Below are 23,033 nucleotides of genomic sequence, written 5' to 3' on the forward strand. Positions count from 1 at the left end.
ATGGATAAACTAACGTAATTGAGCGTTTAACTTCTGAACCCATAAGTGTTATTTGTTATAATTAATAATATTGCAATATAATTTTTAAACAATATTGACAATAATAACCTAACTAATTTTCTACTATGCAAATACTGTAATAATAAAAAAAAACTAGTAGATCAAATTTGCTAATAAGAATATGTATCTATTTTTACATGTAGTTTCATAATTAATTTTTTATTTCATATTCATATTTTTTCCATATTTTTAAAAATTTTAATACTTTTTCATGTTGCTGATCAACATTTTCTTTTTTTGGTTTCCGCCATATATTATGTTTTAAATCTAACATTCCGCCTATAATTTCCTACAAAAAATAAAATATTTAATATTAAAAAAATGATCACAAAATAATCATTTATCTATATTTAAAGTCATATTTAAAAAAAAATTACCTCTGCAAAATTCTTTGAAAACATATGCTCATCTTCAATAACATGAGCATATCCTTTATTTGTTTCAAATTCTACCATAAAATATGACAGACCATTTGGAATAGCTTGACGTATATCTTTATGTTCAAGATTTATTATTTTTTTGTTCATTGACCATTCTGTTTCACATTCTAATAAGGCTTTCTACAAAAAATATTATATTTAATAATTCAATAATTCAAATATATTTGTTATTTATGTATATATTTACTTTAAAATATATTGGCGCTAATTCACCAATTTCTTTTGGTATTGGAATACATTCCAATCGCATATGTGAAAATTTGTAAGAACTTTTGTATATTTCATAAAACACTGGATATTGATTTTGATCCATAAACATCTTGTATAAAACTCTTTTAAATAACTGAAAATAAAACAATTATAAGAAAAAAATTACATTATTAAAAATTAAAATTATATCAGATAACAATATCTGAAAAATGTTTTACCTTTAATTTTTCCCAAATATTTTCGTCTAATTGTAATTGACAAGCAATATGTTGTAAAGGTGTTATTATACAATGTCCAATAGTCAAAGAAGTATATTGAGGAAGACTTAAACAAATTTCAGAATCCATTGCAATAATCATATGTTTCAACATATATTTTGAATCAATACACCAGTGACAATCATCTAAACTTTTTGATAAATGTTTATGTTCTTTAATAGCAATTAAACGATCTTTCTCATTCTGTTTTTTATCTGTCTTAATATATGTAATATGTTCTTCAAATATCTCATCCATATCTAGACCCTACAATAAATTATTTTATAAATTTATCATTTTATAAAATATTTCTTAAAATAAATTTTATGATATACCTTACAAGCAGCTTTCATAAATGTTGCATCATCTTCATTTGTAGATCTTCCTTTTTCTTTTTGGAACTAAAAAATATTAATGATTTAATCAATATTATTAATTGTAAATTTTATTTTATAAGATTTATTAATTTAATTATTATTAAATTTTAATAATTACTAATTATTATTTATACATATTTTATAGAACTTACTAATTTTTGTAATGAATATTTGTCATCATCAAAATAATGTCGCACTTTCTTTCCAAGAACATGTGTCTCTGCATTTTTTCGTTTCATATTTTGCAAAGATTCTATAGATTGAGTTCTGGGTTCTAATGGTCTTGTAATACCTATTACATAATTTAATAAATTATTTATATTATATATAATGAATTTATTATTTTTAATACCTTTTGCATCAGTTTGTGTTAAAATTATATCTGGAATTTTTTCTATATTGCATATTTGTGTATTTTGTATAATTTCTCTAGCTTTTTGTAATTGCATTTTTAATTCATCAGCAAGTTTCTAAAAAAATATCATGAATTTCTATAATTTTTTAATATATATAATATTAATATTTATTAATATAAAAATCTAATATATATAACGTACAATATTACCCATTATTTCAGCTTTAACAATTTTTGCTCCTAGCTTATTCATTTCTGCTTCTGTCAAAGGTTTTATTTCTATATTTGTATCATCATTACAAATGTTTTTTAATATAAGATTATTTGAACTAAATTCTTTTTCAATATTATTTGATATTTTATATTTTAAATTTCTTTCAAGTAAATGGTTTATTTTGTTTGAATGATTATTAAAATAATCATCATTTATTGGCATTTTATATTTTTGTTTTTGATCATTTTCATATTTTGAAGTAATATTATCATTTTTATATTGATTATTTTTGTTTGAATTTTGTATATAATTTGAAAATTGTCTATTTTCATATTTTTCAATATTATTATATTGATTTTCAAATTTGGATGTATTTTTTATTGGCGATTCTTTTGATTCAGATATCATTGATTCTATCATTTCTAAAGGCTATATAAATTATTATAATATATTATAATAATATTATAATAATATTAATTATATATAATAATATTATAATTTTTATATTTTAAAATCAATTTTATTTAACTGATTTATACTTACACCCCATCTCTCAGCTACAATGTCTTTTAAATTTCTATTTTGACTTTCTGCTTGTTCCTTTGCTCGTTGGAGACCTTTTTTTAACCAATTTATATCTATTTTTTGTTGTGTATTTATTGAATTTTTTTCAGGGAGACCATTACCTCCATTTTTCCAATATGGATTTAATTCTTTCTTATTTTGAATCAATTTATTCATATCAGATTTATCAATATTTTTATCAGAATTAGAAAATTCTTTCTTTTTTTCACTAAACACACATGGAAATATACCTTTTATATTCATCCAATCCTCTCTTTTAGAAGATTCCTCTTTTTTTGATGTAGTAGATAGATTTTGTTCTTTGAATAAGAATTCACATATTGGTTTTTCTACCCATTCCTGTTCTTCTTCGTTTGTACTCTAAATAATTTATTAACAAAAATAGAAGTAAAATGTGATGCAAAAAATAAGTAAACAAGTACAATATTTAATACTTACACTATTAGAATCAGATTCTTTAGATTTATTTTTATGCCTTCTTTTTTCTTTTTTTTTTGATTTTTTTCTTTCATATTTAGATTTATTTTTATATTTTTTATGCTTCATTATTTTTTACACAAATATGCTTATAAAAACTCTAAAAGCTAAGATTCGTGATTGCTAAGCAATAAACATGTCATGTTTTCTATATAGTTATCAGGATTACCAAAAATGGGGAAAATATGGCTGCATAGAGAATATTTTTATATTCAATATATATATATATAAACTTTTAACAGAATTTTAATTTGAAAAAGTAATAGTTATAAATATAATTGTAATATATTAAAAATATTAAAAATTTTATTGATTTTTGTGATAAATATTTCTAAAATATATAATTTATTACAAAATGTTTAATCATTAAAATAATTTATTTTATTAAATAAAATTTATAACTTATGCATATAATAAAAAAGTACATATCGATGATATAAATATAATTCTGAACATTAATATATGAAATTTTTTTATGCAAATAATACTAAACTATACATAATTTAACCAATCAATAAAGATTACATACTTAGTTGCCGCGTAGATTTTGCCGCGAAAACGTTACATTCGTTGTTTATAAGATAGTAATTATAACGTTAAATATTTGTTGGTAATTTTAACATTGTAAGTTAAAAGTGATTTTTAATTGTTTCAATTATTTTTTCTATTGTAATATTAATGTGTTATAATTAATGTTAATATAAAATATTTCATATCAAAAAATATTTTGTATAATGTTTATTATTTTATCATTTTTGATATTAATTTACTTATTAATTAAATTTGTAAAATAAAAGCATGTATAAGAATGTAAAACATTTATTAATTTCTTTTATTTAAATATTTATTAATATCCTTAAATATCTAGTATTATTTACAGACAAGACAAATATAATAAAACAGATTCAAATTATTAGAATTATTTAAACAAAATTTCATTTATATTATTTATTATCAAATTTTATTGTCAAATGAAAAATATTAAATATAAATTAAAAATATAAATTTATTTATTGTAAAAGAATTATATCCTATAATCTTTATAATTATATTTTGTATTTGTTTTATGTATGTTTTATATATAATATTTTTTAATTTTAGATAAATTTATAAATAATGATTGAATCTGATCAAAGTGATAAAGAAAAACAGGATGAAATGTCACCCTTAGCAATTTCTAATAATTCTGTAGATATAAATGAACATGGAAAAAAAAGGTTACGAGAAGAAATGTCAGAAAATCAAACATTAAATGTACCTTCTAAAAAACTATGTGTAACCATTGATGGAACAAAATCTGATAAATATGACATTGAAGATATTTCAACATTAAATACTGAAGAAATAAAAGATAATATAAAGAATATAAAAATTGATAATAAAAAAGATAAAATAATGTTAGAAGAAAGTACAAGTGAAACAAAAGATTCATATATTGAATCTAATATTAAAAATAATGAAATATCAATTAATGATGAAACTGAAATTAAAAAAGAAGAAGAATCTAATATTTCATTAGATATAAAACAGCAGGTAATAAATTTAAATGAATAGATTATATTATTTAATTTCAACTCCTATAATTATTTAAGATGTTATATTTTAATAATTTTACATTAATTTTTTTATGGAAAAGGAAAATGTACATATGGAATCTATAATAAATCTCAATGTAGAAAATGTTACAATAGAAGAAACAATGGAAATGCTTGATAAGGAAGATAATGTTAAATCAAAAAAAAAAAATAAAAAGTTTCAAACTGAAGATGCTGAGGTTGTAGAAGGTTTGGAACTTTCTGTAGAATGTGCTAGTGATAAAGGATCTTCATCTTCTTCTGAAAGTGAAGATAGAAATAAAAGGCAATTTATGCCCAAAACTATAATTATCAAAGCAAAACCTAATGATTCTGAACTTGAAATTAGTTCTTCAGAAGAAGATAAATCAGATTCACAGAATATATCTAAACTGAAATTTAAGAAAACTATAAAAGGGAAAAAAAGAAATAGAACATCTTTCAGTGCAACAAAAAATACTGATTCTGAAGAAAATAATGATGATAATTCGGATGAAGATTATAGTCCAAAAACTAAAAAGAAATTTAAGAAATCTACAAAATCATCTATAGAATCAAAAAAAGAGTATAATAAACCAAAAAAGGAAATAAAAAGATCAAATGAAAATTTAGATGGTGAAGATGAAAATTCTAATATAACAGAAGAGCTAAAATCAGAAGAAAGTATATCTGATATAAAATCAGGAAAAAGCAAAAGTGAAAATGAAAGTGAAGACAGTGAAGATACTTCTAGTGATGGAAAAAGAAAGAAAAGTATAGTAAGTTTTATTAAAATATATATATTAAATTTCTTATATATTTTTAAATTGATGTTTCTGTATTTTTTTAGAAAACTGAAGATGACAAAAGAATACAAATGTTGAAAAAATACATTAGAATTGCTGGAATACATGTAAAATCTTATAATGATCTTTGGGCTAATTGTAAATCAAATACTGCAAAAATAAAGTGTCTCAAAGAATTATTGACAAAAAATGGAATTATTGGCAGACCAACTGTAGAAAAATGTAAAAAAGCTAAAAAAAGAAATGAAAGACTTAAAGATGTTGCTGAATTAAATACAAGCAATATTATTTCAGAAGGTTTGTAATTTTATAAACTTATCAAATATTATAAATATTTTAATGAGAAAAATTTTAGGACGTATCACACGTGCTCAAAGAAATAAAGATCCTAATAAAGAATCAATGAAAATATCTGAAACACCTACAAAACATCGCGAAACACGTAATACATTTAAAAGAGTTTTAACTGTTATTGACAGTGATTCAGAATAAAATATTAATGATTGAAATTTATTTTGGGGGACCATTAATGTTTTATCTATTTTTGTATCTATTGATTGTTTTTGAGAAAGAATCCTAGAATATTAGTTTTAGTTAGAATCTCATGATATTAAAAGTTATTAAAATTATTGTATATGTTAAATATAATATTGTTGTGTATGTTAAATATAATATTCAATGTTAATTTAATAACTGTTCTTTGTGTTTATATTTAGATTCTTATATCTATAAAGTAAAGTTAATAAAATTAGAATAATTTTCAGGTATTGTAAATCCAATGTAAAAATAATTAATTATTTAATTATATTGAATTAATTTTAAATAAACGTTTATTTCTTATTAACATTACAGATGACATACTTCACATACTTCATCTTATAATTTTTGATATCAAAATTAACTATTATTTTTGGATTCTCTTAAATCTATATTATAAAAATAGATAAAAAAAATTAATGCTTCTCTAAAATAAACTTAATCATATATTTTTGATTTGTTTACTTACCTTATTATGGTAAGTATATTCGCTGTATTTATTTTATGTATATTAAAAAAAAAACAATAATTTCATATATTAGTAATTAATAAAATAGGATAGGATAAATAATAAAATGTAAAATTACAATATTTTAATCTATTTTGAAATACACTAAAAAAGACAAAAATTATGTTATAATATAAAATTATATTATTTAGATATATATCATTATAATTATATATATAATTCTTATATATATAAGAATAATAAATAATTTTAATTTTATATATATAAGAATTATTTATAATAATAATATAATAATAATATAATAATATAAAAATCTTAAAAATTTTATAATTGATTTGAGTTGATATTTTAAGTTACCTAATAATGTCTTAATATTTTTGATTATGATTTTATTTAAAATTAATTTGTTTTTACACAATATAAAATATATAAAATATGATCAAAATCAAAAGAATAGAACATTCTTTATTATCTTACTAAAAATATTTAATTTTTAAATAAATGTAGTATTTATAGAGTTCTAAATATTATTTCTGAATTAAACTTAAATAAAAATAAATATTAAAATAAGTAATATAATTTTTAAATATAATTTATTTTATATATATTATTATATATAATAGCATATATATATTATTATTTAAAATTTTATCAAAAATTGACAGATTATAATTGACATAATACTTTAAAATAATTTTTGATTACATATCTTCTTTTTCCTACATAGTTTATATTAAACATATTCTAATAATTCCTTAATAAAAATATATGTAGATATCGTAAATATAATATAATGTAACATTTTTATTTAAAAAATATTATAAATTTTCAATAATAAAATATCACAAAAAGAGATTGAGATTAAATAATAAAATAAAAATTTAAATTTATATATTATTTTTTTTAAGATTTAAAATATAATGAATGTAAGTATGAATATTTATTTAAAAAACGAATTAGATATTTAATAAAAATATATTTTTTATTAAATATATTTATTTTAGATATGATTCTATCAACTCTGGTATGGAATATATTTTATAACAAAATTAAAAGAAAAGCAAAAAATATAAGAAAAATGAATAAAAAGTTATTAAAAATAGAGTACAAAAATACATATACTATTTTACTATTATTAATTTGCTATTTTACTTAATTTGTGAATGTAAAAAATTAGAAATGCATTCCTTACTACAAAATATTTTTTTCTCTTTAACTGCAAATTTGCTACTTAATAAATTTTTATTGCATATATAACAGCAAAAACAAGCTTCTGTTGCATGAAAATTTAAATCCTTAACAGCAACACCTTTTTGATCAGCAGCAATTATCTTCTTACATAAGTTACATGTTTTTGCATATGTTTTTTGATAACACAAAAGACATAATGGACGATCATTCTCTGTAATATATTGTTTTCCAGCTAATGGAACATCACAATCCCAACAGCAAAAATGTTTTACATGATAATTATGACCTTCTGCAACAGTATATTCTCGTACAAAAATAAGCTAAAATATAAAAATTATTTTAAATTATTAATAAAAGTAAAAAAAAGTTTGTAGTACATAGAGAATACTAAATAATAAATAGCAATATTTTAAAATTTTAGTTTGTATTATACTTACTTCATCACAAGCAAAACATCTAGGAATTCCTAATAGCGTTGCTAAATCTCTACCACAATATAATTTATTTTTATAATAAAAGTATACTAAATCTACTAGTAATTCATTACACATATTACATACAAAACATCCTGGATGCCATACTGTATTTTTAGCTTTTTCTGTAATTATGGCAACATCACCAACATGAATTTCTTCCTTACATTTATGACATTTTTGTAATTTAGAATTTATTGTTAATTGATCCATAACATTTTTAAGATGTTCTGCATTTATAAGATCTGATTGTTTTGCTATAGAAATAGTTTCATACGGAAAAATTTGGTTTTCCAGTTTTTCAGAATGAATAACGGTGGAAGGTGTTGTAAAGCTATTTAGTGTTGCTTGATAATTATTGATATTAGAAGTCTGCAATTGTGATGATGAAGCTGACGAAAGAAGTGGATTTTCCATCATTTTCGAAGAAGTTAATGATTTATTTTCTTTTGAATTTTCTATATTAAAAGTTTCTGTAGAATCACAAGTATTTTTTTCTATATTTTGGAGTTTTTCTTTTGATGGAATTAACATTTCAGAATTGTTTACAGTAATAGCAACTATTTGATCAGTTTCTTTATTAATATTTATGGGAATATTTTTATTTTGCAAATTATTTGAATCTAAATTCTTTGCAAAATTGGAAATATTGATTTGTTTTTGATTTTCTTGATTACTATATTTATTTGTGAGTTTTTCACGTATATACATTAGACTTTTCTCATCTAATGTACTTTTAATTACATCAGTTGTATGTACATTAGATGGTAATAAAGCATCTACTAATAAAGTTTCAACATCAATATTATGATTGATTGATTTTGAATTTAATGGAGAAGTAGATGGATTTTTGAACATATCTTTATATGCTTCTTTATAACATTCAGGTGGATTCCAAGGTAATGTTATTTTAGAATTTGTAACTACTGTATCATTTACATTCAGATTTTCAGTTGTTACATTTTTTATATTTTGATTATCATTTCTAGTACTTTCATTATCATTGCTGGTTATATTATATTTCTCAAAAATTTGATTATCTTTAATATTACTATAATTATTTGGTGTTTCTAAAGCACAAAATTCATGGACATTTATATTTTCATGCATATTTTTTTTATATGAACATTTTGGAGCAAAACTACTTGGCGTACGTAATTGTACAAAACTTGGTGATAAATTAAGTTTATTTTGTGGATTAAAACGTTGCATATCAGTAGCATTCACAGGTGTTACTAATGATCCATCATATGGACGAGCGCTTAATATCTATAGCATAAATATAAATATACTTATTAAGAAAATAAAATAAAATAATTAATCTTATATATTAATTAATAAAATTAATAATTTTGTTATAAAAAATAACTTATCTTTGTTATAAAAAAACAAATATAAATATACTTACACGTATAATATAATTCTTATATTAATCAATAGATTAAATTTGTTATAAAAAATAACTTACCTTTGTTACTATTCCTTGTCCTACATATCTTTTTATATTTTCTAAATATTTTTCAAACTGTTTTTTTTCTTGATCACTTAATTTATCACAACTATAATCTATATCATGAAGAGGTAATTGCTTTTGTAATAATTGTCTTCTTAGAGCTGCACCAACTGATCCTTTAATAGGTAACTTATCTACAGGTAAAGCTCTCATATAATCTATAGCAAGTTCTTTTGTTGTATTTGGTGGTATCCACTCAAATGCTTCTTCTATATATTTCTTTCCATCATTTATATGTAATACTAGAAAGAATTTAATACTAATTCTTTAACATATATTCTTTAATATATATTTTTTTTAAATATATATGATTTTTAATAATATTTACATGTTGATTTCTTCTTATATTTTTTTGAGGTTCCAAACAACAAATCAAATTGTGGGAAATCATCATCATCAACATCATGATCACCTTTATTGCATTTACAGTTTTTACAAATTTTCCTCCAAAAATGTAAATCTAAACCTGGGCATGCTGTTTTGCAAAGAACACAAGGTGCTCCAGCTCCAGCTTCATGTGCCAATCGTGGCTATATAAAATAATTATAATAATTTAAAAATTCTCTTAAACAATTAATTTATTGATAAGTAATTTTATTCATTAACTTTCAAAGAATTATAAATGGTTATAATTGATATATTCAAATATAATTTATTAAAATTTAATATAATAATAGTTATATTTTCTTTTTTAATAATTATAATAAATATAATAAATGACAAATATGATAAGTTACAATAAAAAATTATTTTGAAAAAAATATTCTTTTTTAGTATATTTAGAAATTATTTTCAATTCTTACCTTTCTTTTTCGATTTTCCAATTCTAGCAACCATTTCGGACGATCATTTATATCCATATTATTCATTTTTAATTAATTTTTTTTATTATATTATATAATATAAAAATAAATATTAAAGAAATAAGTATTTCTTGTAGTTACTTGACACTTGCACAAATGTGTGACTCATCACTATGATCCAGCAAGTACTTATGTTTTTCCCCCTCTACATACTATACTTGATGCTAAGAGAGATTCACGCATACTAAAATATTCTTTCAAAAAGCTTTCACATATACATACTATATACTAATATGTATAAGCTACTTTCATACATACACATGCTATACATATATTATTTATCATATATTTATCAATATTTTCATAATGATATATCAAATACTTTTCCTATTTGAAAAACAAATAGAAGAAAAAAATAATTTCAATAGAATACATTCAAATAGATTTCTTTAATATATATTTTTGATTATATATTACTTTTAATTTTCATGGAAAAATTTAATTAAACAAAAAAAAAATATATTTTAACAAAAATAATTTATTTTATTTTAAGTACTATTGTTATATTAGTAAATAAAATATACTGTAAATGAAGTATGATAATATATATAATAAAATATTAATGTAAACTACTTTAAATATTCTATTGTTTTCATGTACATAATAAATATTCTTATAAAATAATAGAAAGTTATAAAAAATAATAGAAAGATTTGTTCAAACATAATATTAGTATATAATATATATTGTTTACCTTTTCTTTATTTATTGATAATATTTTCTATATATAAATATACATAATAATAATATTTTTTGTAATTATTTATTTATTATTTAGTTTAAATTTTTTAGTCAATTCCAAAAGCAGCATCAAATTCTTCTTGAGAAATCTAAAATAATTATTTACTTAGAAATATATATTGTATTATTATAATATTTATAATAATTAAATTATAATATTTAAATAAATTTTTATTTCAAAGATTGTGTTAATATTACCTTCTTTTTTTTTAATTTCTTAATTAATGCTATATCTTTTGCTAGATCTTCAATGTCTTGTTCATTTATTTTTCTTTTTTGTTTTTTTGCTGAGTTTACTAACATTTTTTGTTTTAGTTTTTTTTCTTTTCTTCTTTTACGATTTTCTTGTCTTTCTAGTTTTTTCTTTTTAGCTTCAGACCATGGTTCTGTTTGTTTGCGTTTACTTTTATGTATCTTAGGCCATATTCCAGTATCTCGAAAAATTTTTAACTTTTCTAAGCGACTTTTTTCTTTTTGTTTATCTGAATATGCAATGGAATTTATATCAACATGTTCTTCTCCAAAACTTGATGTATCTTTTCCTTTAAGTTCTGGCATACGAGGCATTCGCAATAAACCAAAACTCATTGCAAGCTTTCCTAAATCAATATCTTTCAATCTTAATATTAAATTACATTCATGTTTATTATATGCTTGAATATATGATACAAATGCTCTATTAGCCTTATCAAAAAGAAATCGATCTTGTTTTTGTAAATCTCTCATACATTTTAAGCACTTTTCATATGAAATTATGGATGATTCCAAAACTATTTGTTGTATTTCTACTTTTTGATTTCTTTTAATAAAGTCTACATATGCATCTTCGGTTTCTAAAAGGAATAATAATGCATTTCCTTCATTACCTATCCTAGCAGTTCTTCCACATCTAAAGAAAATATAATTATTAATTATAACAAAATTATTAATAAATAAAAAGACTTAACCTAAATCTTTTACCTATGAATAAAATTACTAGCTGAACAAGGAGGATCATATTGTAATACCCAATCCACTTCTAAAATATCAATACCACGAGCCATTACATCTGTGCAAATTAAAATACCAGTTTTGATGTTTCGGAATTCATTAAATATTTTATATCGCTTATTTTTCATTTTACCATGAATTGCAAATACTTGCACAGATGGCAACATTCTAAAATAGAAATATTATAAGATTATAAGATTTATTTTAATTAATATTATTATTAATATTATAATGTTTAAATAACTTACGCTTGTACAATATGATTAAAATAATCAACACATGCACAAGTAGATAAAAAAATCATATACTTTAAATTAGTTCCCTTATGCTGAATAAAATCTATCATTGTAGAAAATTTGTATTCAGTATTTACAATAATAAAATTATTTTTTAAATTTGATGGTGTAGAAATATTTGGTTTTTCTTTAACAGTTATCAAAGATGGATTTCTAAGACCAGCTCTTATTAATTGTTGTAATTCTTTTGTTTGAGTTGCAGAAAATAAACCTGTTCTTCTAAGACGTGGTAAATAAAGAAAAATTGTATCTAATGCTGTAGAAAAACCTAGATCTAATAATCTATCAGCTTCATCTAAGATCAATATTTCCTATAAATAATATTGTTATAAATTCTTCAACAAAATTATTTTAAAAATGTTTAATGTTTAAAAAATTATATTTTAATTACCAAAGATTTTATATATGCTGCTAGATTTATAATTTTACAGTTAGATAATATATCTTCTAATCTACCAGGTGTAGCTACAATAATATTTGCTCCTGCTTTAAGTCTATCTGCATCTTCTGCAATTGTTGTACCACCGACAAGTAATATTTGTTTTAAATTTGGTATATTGTTTAAAAACTTCTGTAAAACTTCATTTATTTGTACAGCTAATTCTCTTGTAGGGCTAATTATTATTCCTCCAATTTCTGTAGGTTTCCATTTCTCTTTTCTTTTCTATTTTGAATTTAAAAAATATTATATATATAATTATAATATAATATTATATATATTAATATATATATAATATATAAATTTCATATAATACCTGTAATATTTCTAATAATGGAACTAAAAAAGCAATTGTTTTTCCACTCCCTGTTACTGCTTCTGCTGCAACATCTTTTCCTTTTAATAATAATGGTATAGAAGCTGCCTGTATATAATTAGAAAAATTATATTAATATTTAAGTTTAATTTAATTTAAATATCATTTTATTAAAAAGAATATAAATTTAAAATCTTTCTTTATATTTATTTTTTACCTGCACAGGTGTCATATAAGTAAATTTTAATTCTTCAATAGTTTTAAGTACAGAGTCGCTTAAAGGCAATTCTCTCCAATTTTGTGTTTTCATTATAAATTATAAAATTTTTTTGAATTAAGAAATTAAAAGAGATATAATTCTATTTTATTCTTAATATTAAATATTTATTTTTAAGTAATTTTGATTTATAGGTTATATTGAATATATCGTTACTAATATAGTTCATGAATGAGATAATACATAGGTTATCTTAATAATTTCATTATACATTTTTAGATTATTTACATATATGAATTTTTTACTTTTTCAATTTCTTTATTATATTTTATTATTAAAAGCTTTGTTCTATTTTAAATATTATAAATTATTATTAAACTGAATATGAAGGATACAAGGATATCTATATAATATAATAAAATATATATAATTTTTTACGATTAGAATTTAAATAGGACATCAAAAATAAATAAATCATCATATACAAATTGGCTTTTAACACATTGAGTTTATTTTGATGTTTTTTTTTAAATCTCTTCCATATAAAATTTGTGTCTAACGATGCCACACATTCAACTATCTCTCAGATAAGGATCGTCTTTGCCTTCATTTCTTTTATATACACGACTAGGTCTAAGGCCGTAATTCAATTTGTTTTTATGCCATAATATCTGACAGTACTCGTTTATACATAAGAGGTACGCAATTGATATAATTGTTATAATGATTTTAGATATTTAACGCAATGAATTTTTTACCCTATAGAGCAAAATATTATTTTTTTTTGTGAATTTTCTTAATATTTTCTTCAATTTGTAATTATCTATAAAAAAAAAATCAAACTCATCTATAAAGATATTATGTATATAGATTATGTAACATTTATCTAAATGAAGTTTGACTGTAAAATATTTCAATACTGAAGATTAAATTTTAAAATTAAATACAATTAACAATATTTTCTATATTATTTTCAAATATTTCTCTTTTTTTCTCTATTTAAAAATAAAATGAAAAATTTATAAATTTATATATTATAAGAAAATAAGATATTAAATTTATAAATGTTACGTTATATCGAAAATTTATATTTTAAATTGCTAAACAAAAACTAATTATTTGTACCTCTTTACACACAAAGATGCGTTTCTGTCATGATAGGATTGACTGGCGGAACGTTTTAAACGTTACTTATCAGATCCTTTTCTTCTTATACATTTTTTCTAATTTGACTTACTCTTTGCTTTGAGGACCTTATGTATTAGCATCTCATAACAAAATCCATCATCAACAAATTGCAAAATTTTGAACTTGATTTGAATTATTTTGATATCATGTTATTCATTTTTATATAATTAAACGCAATTCGATGAAATTTCGAAGAATTAGATCGACCTGTTCCCGTGCTTCCTGTTCACTGCAGTGAGATATCAAATATGAAAGCGCGAGCAGAAAAATATATCATATGCTCTATTTTTTACATTATTCCAATAATTACTTTGTGTAAAAAAAAGTTTTTACTCGTGTGATGTTCATTATTACTCCATTTTTGAGTACCCAAAAAAGTTCGAAGATACATATATCATTAGACTATTGGATAGCTCTTTATGTCAACCTTATAGGTTGAATTTTGGCTTAATAAATGTTTATAAAGTAGTTCGAGCTATAATAATCAAAAGTAAAGTTTCTTTAATTTTAATATTTCTTGCAGTATTTTTGTAATCACAGTCCCTCATTTCTTTCATTTCCTAATATATATTGCATAGGCACCACCTATCAATACAATTTTGAAGAATGTTTGTTCGCCAATTTTCTTTTTACATTTCATATGTCTCTATAAATTAATCTTAAAGATGTTTGTTTTTTGTTGTAACATTTAAATTATTAACATAACAGTATAGTGTAATAAATTGCATACTGAAATCTGTCTCATATGATTAAGATTTAAATACAACTTGAGGGACTAAATATTGTTGTGGGTCTTTGTAAATCACTAACCCACTTCAGTCACTTTCAAGATGATCAGCACTTCATTTTATATTACTACAATTTTATAAGTTTTTTTTTAATTACTAGTTATTATTTGAATTAAATGAAAAACATACTATTTTATCTGGAATGATACTGTTATTAAAAAAAGAAAAAATATATAAGTTTTACGACAGAAAGAAAGAAAGAATATAAGATTGCTTATAAATATGTTGATTCATATGACAAGCAAGGAAATGATTTTAAGTGCTTAATGCCATCATGAAAGTAACTTAAATTTATAAACTTTATTCTACCTCTGCAGAATACTAGTAGTTTTCTCTTTCTTCATCCATTTCTGATTGCAGCTACTGATTGTGCGGTAAAATCACTGGTATAGTTTGCTGCGCTCCTGGAGGTGGTTGCGGTGGTAGGTATTGCATATGCTGCGGTGGTATCGGTATATGAGGAGGAATTATAGGACACATTATTGGATAACTCGGAGCATGGCCTTGAGGAGGTGGTGGAGGATATGTGGGTTGTGGAGTACCAGGAGGATTATAAGTGCCTGGTGTGTGTGGTGGATTAGGATTAGCTGGAGAAGGAGTTTGACTTGGTGGTTGTTGAGCAACATGAGGATGTGGATGTGTATGTGGACCCATGTATTGAATACCAGGGGCTTGCGGTCCTGGTGAGTCATGATGATGATAAGGTGTTGCCATATGTGGCGGTGGTGGTGGTGCCTGAACCATGCGTACCATCTGTTGATATGCTGGTTGACCAGGATAAGGCACCTGGAATGGTGGATGTAGAGGGGCTGGTGCCATTAAAGGCTGTCCAGTTGCCGCCACTACTTGCATCTGAGAAGCTATATCTTGTGCACGATGTTGTGCATGCATTACTGGTACTGAAATCAGAATAATATACAATTTATATTATTATTACAAATGATGAAATTTGTACATATATTTTAAAATATTTGCTAATAAATAGAAAATTGAAAATAAGATGCGGATACCTAGATACTGACCCTTCCGGAACCTTGTCACAGGTTGAGCTGGTGGCTGACTGAACGCAGTTGGTGGTTGGCTAGTCATTACATATGCTGGCATAACTACAGTAGCAGGCATTGTTGCTCCAGTATACTGAGGTGTTTGTGGAGTATGTGGTCTACTTGGTGTTGGTGTACTTGGAGATCGCTAGAAATAGATATTTAAATCACATTTTAATATCACTCAATCGTTAATTAAATTTCTTATGATTGATAGCTTACCGGTGTAAAAGGTTTAGTATTTGGATTAAATTCTTTAGCATTTGGATTTAATGTTGATTTTTTGAAAGCTGTCGTAATTTTATCAACTGTAGCTTCTTGTGAAGCTTGAGATACAGTAGGTGTGCTTGTAGAAGTTTGTTGTTGTGATTGAGAAGGGCTTGTAGGTCGCAAAGGTAATGGACCTGGTGGTGGTTTACTAGTGACCACAGTTTCTTCTGAAACAGTTTGATTTTGATGTGATTGTTGTTGTTGCTGTTGTTGTGGAGGATTTGGATGTTGTTGTAATTGTTGCGGTTGTTGCTGCGACTGTTGGGATGTTGTATGTTGATGAGATGATTGATGATGCGTCTGAGTAATTTGTGGCGACGAATGGGCATCCTGTTGATGTTGATGTTGATGTTGCTGCTGTTTTCTGGTAACTGGCGTTGTATCTTGTGCTGGTGTTTCTGCTAGCTTGAAATCTGAAGCAAATTGCCTCAATTCTGAATGTTGTTCTTCTCTACTACGTGGCGTTGGAACCTTTAATGATATATTTGTTTCATAATTTTTTTAAATATAAAATATCTCAAATATAATTTGTAGGTAAAATATTACCTTTCTATGATCTGACTTATGTGAAACTATTTCACATCGTTGACCCTCGACCGAATTTTGCTGTTGTAATTGACCATGTTGTTGATGTGATGATTGCTGCTGTTGGTGAGAAGTAGTAACATTCGTTTGTGGAAATGGTGCTGGTGGTGCTTTATCGGCTTGATACACTTGTTGTCTACCAGGACGATCACGTTTTTCCGTATTTATTTTGGATGATGATGTTTGTTGTTGTTGTTGTGGTGGGAAAGTAACTTGTGGTACAGCAGAAGTTGTTTGAGATTGTGGTTGTGATTGTTGAATTACAGGTACTATAAATATAAATTCGTTTAAAAAAATATAATCCATATTTTCTTTATTTCTTTTATGAATTAATATAGCATAAATATGATTTGTCAATACCTGGTGGTGGTGGTTGCGTAGTTGGTGGAGGCACAAATGGTGGTGGAGGATTATTATATGTAACCACTACTCCACTGGGTGGCATTCCCATGTTTAACGATACCGAGTGTTGCACCGAAGGATGTGTATTTTGCATTCCAATAGGAAGATTCGAAGTTGGAGGAATGTTCACATTCACATTGGACGGAGATTGTTGATTAAAAACATTCTTATTGGCGGTTGCAGATCCTGGTGAAGGCGGAGGTTCACTAGATCTCATCAATTTTGCACTATTTCCATTTTTCTTTTTCAATGGAGGTGGGATATATTTACCTTCAGTGGGTCTCACCTAAAATTATGTGGAATTAATAGAAAAGATAATTTATACTTTTATTTTATATAACTATAATAATAATAAAAAACTGCACCACAGCTGCAAATCTTTCTTCCTCATCTCCATTTTCAAGTTCTAATCTAGCTTTGTAATTTGGTTGTGATTCTATTTCATTTGCAATTTCTGCAGCTTTTTGTTCTTGCTCTTTATAATCTTTTGTATCTTTTCTTTGAAGTGGCAAAGTATAAGCAGCTAAAGTTGGTTCATATGTTGTTTGAACTCCATATTTTTGTTCATTTTTGCGAAACATATCATCAGCATCCCATCCATTCTGAAATTAATTAAATAATTTTTAATTTTATATATATTCTTAAATTTATATTATAATATAAAAGATACTTACTGTTGTACCATCTAATTTTAAGTCATCTCCATTCATAGTAGCAGGAGGAGCATCCCAAGGTTCTAATTCTTTTTCACCAATTAAGCCATTATATTTACTAATAACAGTATCTGTTCTAAATGTATCACGTATAGCATAATCTAAATCAACATCCTTGGCAGACATAGTAATAATATCTTGTGGTTTAAAAATTAATTTTTCTACTACACTTTCCACACTAATTTTTCCTGAACCTTCTACACGATGAGCCATTTCTAAGACAACATCAAATTGACTTGAGAAAGTGCGAAAAATACCTTCATATATTGACCCATTCAATGTTTGAATCTGTAATAAAAATTCATTGCAACATAAAGAAACTAAAGAAATATATTATATTATATATTTTATTAATAAAAAAATTTATAAACACAATTTATTATAATAAAATTGCCTTTATTGTTATTATACTTACACAATAAAAAATTTTATTTATCAACTAATACTAATACCTGTACAATATTGCCAACATGACTGGTTATTGCATGCATGAAATGGGCATTATTGTATACACCTTCAGCAGCAACACATCTTTCTTGTGGACCACGGGCACGTGGTGATCTAAAAAGAAAATTGCATTTGGAAATAAAATCAGGAATATTAATATTAATATTAATATTATATATTAAATATTAAGAAAAAAATTTTATATTAAGATATTTAAAATTTGTTCAGTTTGAAAAAAAAGTTAAAAAAAATAAAGTAAAACAGAAAAGAAAAGGTACCTGTTTGTATTTGAACGGTTTTTTCTTTTGCTATTCATTTTGCCACTCGACGAGGATTCTTCGCCAGTGGTTGATGGATTTCTGCCGCCGGTTTGTTGCGGACCTTCTCGTTTCCTAGTGGGGACCGGAATTTTGACTAATTTCCCGGTGACTACTTAACGTTAAAAAATATTTTCGATTGAATATCCCAACGCAGGGAAATATAGAGGATTTTTTTCCAGAAACTTCTCGTTAGATATTGAAAATTTCAATTTCAAATCTTTTTCGACCCCAAAATGATTGACAGGAGATACTAGCTGCAACAACTACCAACATTCACGATCGCTTTTCGAGTCACGATCGTTTATAGGTTATGCGCCAATGCTACAGTTATCTAAACACTCGTTTGCGAAAGTCTAGCGCGTGCGTGACTTTCGGATTTTGACAAACACAAGAATAAAGTGTAAGCAAAGAAAGCAGGAACACTTTGTATTCGAGGAGACGTACGGGGGAACACGGTCTGCTCGACACACGATATCTTGCTGGTGCGTGACGTAACTCCGTTGTCTTTACGCAGGAAATCACCCTTATGGAATTTTTGCGTTGGCTGAATTAGGAAACGAGCAACGGTAGTTCTAAATAATGATTTCGGTCACAATATTGTATTCCTATTTAATTAATCAACATGTGGTAAAAGATAAAACTTAGCACAAGTCGCCAGATCAACCTGATCCCGGTGACTGTCAGACAGTCGCCACCTAGTGAGAAATTAATAAAAATTCTGATAAAGATCATCCGCAATTCCTCTCTTGGAGCACCTATTTTCATCAAGACTTATATTTTCTTTTCTAATAGAAATGCATCTTTAAGTATTGAGTATAGTACTAGATTAAAAAAATTTTTTGTCATTAAAGATAAAATAAAAAATTTGAAATTTTTTAAATAATTTTCCAAAATATTTTGTGTGTGTGTGTGTGTGTGTTAAAATAATCAGTTTAAATATATTATATTTAAATATAAAAAATAATTTATTATATATTTAATAATTTCTTTTAAATTTTACTCAAGATATCTATGCACATTTTTATCGTCGTTATAAATAATGTGCAATTTTCGAATAATGTTCTTCGTTTTATCAGAAATGAAATTGTCCACTTGATCTAAGATGTGCATGCCTTGAATTATCCATTCAAATCCCTTATTAATCTTTTTTTCTCTATTAGTATATTTATTTGAACGACTTGATAGAATATTTGAAAGTTCTGCCATAGCACTTCTTTGTTCTTTCGCAAATATTTTATCAGTTTCCATCATGATTAACTAGTGAACAATTTAATATGATTTATAAGATATATAATCTTGAAAATTAAATATTGAAAAAATACAATATTACTTACCATGGATAATATAAAAAGCAGCAATAATATTTTCATTTTTTAGAAAATAAGATACATTTCATATTCAAATTCGTCCATATGTATAATTGTATTTATAAAAAAAAAAAAAAATATTAAAAATTAAGTATTTATAACTGTAAGAAAAAAAAGAAGTTAGTTTATTATATTCTCAATATATTCTTTAGTTCTAGTTTAGTTTAGTCAACGTTGTTACGATTATTTAGTATGTCTTCTGACCAATTTATTCCTCTTATTCCAACATTTCTTATTGAATGGTATGCGCTGACGCTAAATAAATATTTGCATATTTAATATTAAGCAATGCATTAATTCAAACAATGAAGCAATTCATTTTATAAGCATAATTCTTATTTTATAAGCGATCATAGTATCCTTTGAGATTTGATCGAATAATAGTTATATGTTTGATTTTTTTTACATTTACACATTATTATATTCATAATGATAAAATTTGTTAAAATATTAATGAATAAGACAGTAATAAAATGAAAAAATGATCAAATTTATCAATTCTATATATATATATATATATAAAATATAAAATCTGATAATAAAAAAGGGAAATTATTAATTTATATATTATTTGAGATGAAAGAAAATATTTTTCTCAAATTATTAACAATTTTTTATATTTTTTTATTTTTCTTTATATAATTAATACATTTTCAATCTTAATAAGAAATATTAGTCATTTAACTTTTCTGAGCTGCGGCAGTTTGAAGTTGATTGTTTAGATTCTGTGTTGCTTCTACAGCAATATCAACTGCCTGTTTTGTGAACTTTGCAAGGTCTTCTTGTATTTTTCCAGAATGTTGGTTCAGAGATTTGGCAGCTTTGTCAGATTCTTTAAGTAAAGTTTGAACTCCTTGCTGGAATTTACTTTGTAATTCAGCGACTTGTTGCTGAGCGTTTGGAATTCCACTGCTAATATCATCGACGACTTTATTGAGCATGGTTTTAACATCATTCCATGATCTTTCCAATTCGGGAGTTTTAGTTTTGACCTAAAACAAATAATGTTTGAATTTTGTTTTCTTTTTTTCTTTCACTTTTTTAAAAAGTTTTATAAAAAAAAAAAAAAAAGATTTTTTTAAAAATTAAACTTTGAAATTTATTAAATCTATTTAATTAAAAAATATTTAATCATTACCTCTTCAGTAACATTCTTTATGTAATCTTGAATATTGTTAATGAAATTGGTGCTTTGATCTTTGACAGTTTTTACAATAGTCTCTTGATCAGGGATATTCCATTGTTCCTGAATTTGTTTCGCTAAATTGTTGATATTTGCTTGAGCCTGACTTATAAGTTCGGTTAATTGAACATCAGGAGATCCTTGAGAATTGGTACTGCTAGTCGGAGCAACTTTGGCCTCGGAAATCAGTACAATACAAAAGATGATCGTAAGGATGTTTTTCATTTTTCTTGTAGGTATTCACTGTGAAACAACCAGAAAGTGACTGATATTGTCAGCTGAAGAGCAACTACTTTTATAGGCGATTCTTATCGAGGGTGCACGAGGGCACAATCAACTATCTCACTTTGACGATGATGAATTCTGATTTTTGATTCTTCTTCAAATATTTTTACAAGAAAGATTTGGAAAAATTTTTTACCATAATTATTAATATGATTAAATTTTTTAAAAGCAATTTGTTAAAAAGATAACAATCAAAGGAATTTAATTAAAATGCAATATAAAAATATAAGATTAAGGAATAATTATTTGAATTTAATTTTTTATTCCTAAAAATTAAAAGTATAATTAAATAGATGCTGAAATATATTCATTAAACTAATAAATACGCCGATTTTACATAGATATCGACGAGTTAAAGTTCAAAATAAAAACGAATGTCACTGCATCATTATCTCTATATAAAGATAACATATTATCTCAATAAAGTACATAAATATGAAAATTATTAAATTAATATTTACATATCTTGATATATTAACCATTAGAAAAAAATAATTTGTATATCTTCTTTCATTCGTTGTCATCAGAAATATATGATATTTCCAAGAACTCGTCAATTATTTTAAAAAACGAGAGTTTACCAATATCTCATGATTTAATCATGTTGTCGCGCAATCTTAAAAGTTTATTAATGATTAAGAGTTACGTCGAGGGAACGAAGGTCCTATGGAAAAATTTAATTATCGATGCATTTGTTGATTTTTACGTTGCACTATTCATACCATCATTTTTTCCTCAACTCCGTATAAAACAGCTGGTTATCTATGCGTGTGCTGTCGGTCAATAGAAGCCTTGACCCATGACCATTTTGATTCTGTTACACATTATAATACATTGTAATATTTTATATATGATACATATTATTTGTAATACATTTTCATCCGATTTTCATTCTATGTTTCTTAATTGTTTATTCTATATTAAAACACCCATATATAATTACGTATTAATTAATAATAATTTAAAAATATCGATTCACGTTTATATATATATAAACGATATAATCTTGATATATAATTTCGTCTAAATATAATTAATAATAAGTTATATTTCATTTTTAAAC

At 24.0% G+C, this 23,033-nt stretch overlaps 7 protein-coding genes across 10 annotated transcripts; 1 reads left to right on the forward strand and 6 right to left on the reverse strand.

The window, feature by feature from the left end:
• Positions 1-166: 166 nt before the first annotated feature.
• Positions 167-3,194, reverse strand: LOC100863941 (CWF19-like protein 2). Of its 2 annotated transcripts, XM_086906572.1 has the most exons (11): positions 2,937-3,170; positions 2,729-2,858; positions 2,457-2,626; positions 1,902-2,342; positions 1,697-1,814; positions 1,497-1,636; positions 1,303-1,368; positions 929-1,234; positions 688-843; positions 438-620; positions 167-349 (listed from the first exon to the last, which is right to left on the reverse strand). In XM_086906572.1, the coding sequence occupies exons 1-11, from the start codon at positions 3,042-3,044 to the stop codon at positions 212-214; spliced, it is 1,956 nt and encodes a 651-aa protein (XP_086762698.1). In that variant the 5' UTR covers positions 3,045-3,170; the 3' UTR covers positions 167-211. The 2 variants fall into 2 exon arrangements, with proteins under 2 accessions (XP_086762698.1, XP_086762697.1); XM_086906571.1 differs by having other exon boundaries at positions 2,457-2,858; positions 2,937-3,194.
• On the forward strand, positions 2,781-6,670 carry LOC100866115 (uncharacterized). Of its 2 annotated transcripts, none has more exons than XM_086906573.1 (5): positions 2,781-2,916; positions 4,077-4,508; positions 4,612-5,307; positions 5,379-5,631; positions 5,690-6,670. In XM_086906573.1, exons 2-5 carry the CDS (start codon positions 4,092-4,094, stop codon positions 5,824-5,826), a joined length of 1,503 nt encoding a protein of 500 aa, XP_086762699.1. In that variant the 5' UTR covers positions 2,781-2,916; positions 4,077-4,091; the 3' UTR covers positions 5,827-6,670. The 2 variants fall into 2 exon arrangements, with proteins under 2 accessions (XP_086762699.1, XP_003696904.1); XM_003696856.4 differs by lacking the exon at positions 2,781-2,916 and adding an exon at positions 3,406-3,599.
• Tes (testin LIM domain protein) lies at positions 6,455-10,544 on the reverse strand. The gene is made up of 5 exons (XM_003696989.4): positions 10,321-10,544; positions 9,846-10,047; positions 9,473-9,759; positions 7,969-9,273; positions 6,455-7,851 (listed from the first exon to the last, which is right to left on the reverse strand). Exons 1-5 carry the CDS (start codon positions 10,384-10,386, stop codon positions 7,489-7,491), a joined length of 2,223 nt encoding a protein of 740 aa, XP_003697037.1. The 5' UTR covers positions 10,387-10,544; the 3' UTR covers positions 6,455-7,488.
• A 520-nt stretch (positions 10,545-11,064) lies between these two features.
• Positions 11,065-13,968, reverse strand: LOC100865994 (putative ATP-dependent RNA helicase DDX55 homolog). Its single transcript, XM_003696855.4, has 7 exons — positions 13,380-13,968; positions 13,163-13,270; positions 12,799-13,071; positions 12,360-12,718; positions 12,082-12,279; positions 11,320-12,010; positions 11,065-11,210 (listed from the first exon to the last, which is right to left on the reverse strand). The coding sequence occupies exons 1-7, from the start codon at positions 13,470-13,472 to the stop codon at positions 11,169-11,171; spliced, it is 1,764 nt and encodes a 587-aa protein (XP_003696903.3). The 5' UTR covers positions 13,473-13,968; the 3' UTR covers positions 11,065-11,168.
• On the reverse strand, positions 13,868-19,858 carry LOC100865682 (uncharacterized). Of its 2 annotated transcripts, none has more exons than XM_086906569.1 (9): positions 19,094-19,858; positions 18,821-18,929; positions 18,330-18,656; positions 18,021-18,257; positions 17,614-17,941; positions 17,215-17,522; positions 16,621-17,139; positions 16,378-16,546; positions 13,868-16,254 (listed from the first exon to the last, which is right to left on the reverse strand). In XM_086906569.1, exons 1-9 carry the CDS (start codon positions 19,129-19,131, stop codon positions 15,716-15,718), a joined length of 2,574 nt encoding a protein of 857 aa, XP_086762695.1. In that variant the 5' UTR covers positions 19,132-19,858; the 3' UTR covers positions 13,868-15,715. The 2 variants fall into 2 exon arrangements, with proteins under 2 accessions (XP_086762695.1, XP_003696900.1); XM_003696852.4 differs by having other exon boundaries at positions 16,366-16,546.
• Positions 19,859-20,081: 223 nt separating this feature from the next.
• Positions 20,082-20,762, reverse strand: LOC147657826 (uncharacterized). The gene is made up of 2 exons (XM_086906575.1): positions 20,470-20,762; positions 20,082-20,392 (listed from the first exon to the last, which is right to left on the reverse strand). Exons 1-2 carry the CDS (start codon positions 20,503-20,505, stop codon positions 20,132-20,134), a joined length of 297 nt encoding a protein of 98 aa, XP_086762701.1. The 5' UTR covers positions 20,506-20,762; the 3' UTR covers positions 20,082-20,131.
• A 340-nt stretch (positions 20,763-21,102) lies between these two features.
• Positions 21,103-22,875, reverse strand: A4 (apolipophorin-III-like protein). Its single transcript, XM_003696854.4, has 2 exons — positions 21,641-22,875; positions 21,103-21,494 (listed from the first exon to the last, which is right to left on the reverse strand). Exons 1-2 carry the CDS (start codon positions 21,908-21,910, stop codon positions 21,183-21,185), a joined length of 582 nt encoding a protein of 193 aa, XP_003696902.1. The 5' UTR covers positions 21,911-22,875; the 3' UTR covers positions 21,103-21,182.
• Positions 22,876-23,033: the final 158 nt, after the last annotated feature.

This window comes from Apis florea, unplaced genomic scaffold, assembly GCF_048593485.1.
Source record: "Apis florea isolate Af1SG1 unplaced genomic scaffold, ASM4859348v1 contig_2495_pilon, whole genome shotgun sequence".
In the NCBI taxonomy this organism is placed as follows: domain Eukaryota; kingdom Metazoa; phylum Arthropoda; class Insecta; order Hymenoptera; family Apidae; genus Apis; species Apis florea.

Coding starts and splice junctions, on each gene's coding strand:
- Tes (XM_003696989.4), bottom strand. CDS start 10,386: ATGAATAATATGGATATAAATGATCGTCCGAAATGGTTGCTAGAATTG. Junction 10,048..10,320: donor TGGAAAATCGAAAAAGAAAG/GTAAGAATTGAA, acceptor TATTTTATATAG/CCACGATTGGCACATGAAGC. Junction 9,760..9,845: donor ATATAAGAAGAAATCAACAT/GTAAATATTATT, acceptor AATTCTTTCTAG/TATTACATATAAATGATGGA.
- LOC100866115 (XM_086906573.1), top strand. CDS start 4,092: ATGATTGAATCTGATCAAAGTGATAAAGAAAAACAGGATGAAATGTCA. Junction 4,509..4,611: donor CATTAGATATAAAACAGCAG/GTAATAAATTTA, acceptor TTTATGGAAAAG/GAAAATGTACATATGGAATC. Junction 5,308..5,378: donor GAAAAAGAAAGAAAAGTATA/GTAAGTTTTATT, acceptor GTATTTTTTTAG/AAAACTGAAGATGACAAAAG.
- LOC100863941 (XM_086906571.1), bottom strand. CDS start 3,044: ATGAAGCATAAAAAATATAAAAATAAATCTAAATATGAAAGAAAAAAA. Junction 2,343..2,456: donor TTGTAGCTGAGAGATGGGGT/GTAAGTATAAAT, acceptor TAATTTATATAG/CCTTTAGAAATGATAGAATC. Junction 350..437: donor TTTCAAAGAATTTTGCAGAG/GTAATTTTTTTT, acceptor TATTTTTTGTAG/GAAATTATAGGCGGAATGTT.
- LOC147657826 (XM_086906575.1), bottom strand. CDS start 20,505: ATGAAAATATTATTGCTGCTTTTTATATTATCCATG. Junction 20,393..20,469: donor TGCTTTTTATATTATCCATG/GTAAGTAATATT, acceptor ATTGTTCACTAG/TTAATCATGATGGAAACTGA.
- A4 (XM_003696854.4), bottom strand. CDS start 21,910: ATGAAAAACATCCTTACGATCATCTTTTGTATTGTACTGATTTCCGAG. Junction 21,495..21,640: donor TAAAGAATGTTACTGAAGAG/GTAATGATTAAA, acceptor TATTTGTTTTAG/GTCAAAACTAAAACTCCCGA.
- LOC100865682 (XM_003696852.4), bottom strand. CDS start 19,131: ATGAATAGCAAAAGAAAAAACCGTTCAAATACAAACAG. Junction 18,930..19,093: donor AACCGTTCAAATACAAACAG/GTACCTTTTCTT, acceptor TTTTCTTTTTAG/ATCACCACGTGCCCGTGGTC. Junction 18,258..18,329: donor TAAAATTAGATGGTACAACA/GTAAGTATCTTT, acceptor AATTAATTTCAG/AATGGATGGGATGCTGATGA.
- LOC100865994 (XM_003696855.4), bottom strand. CDS start 13,472: ATGAAAACACAAAATTGGAGAGAATTGCCTTTAAGCGACTCTGTACTT. Junction 12,280..12,359: donor TTTAATCATATTGTACAAGC/GTAAGTTATTTA, acceptor TTTCTATTTTAG/AATGTTGCCATCTGTGCAAG. Junction 12,011..12,081: donor GCTAGTAATTTTATTCATAG/GTAAAAGATTTA, acceptor TATTTTCTTTAG/ATGTGGAAGAACTGCTAGGA.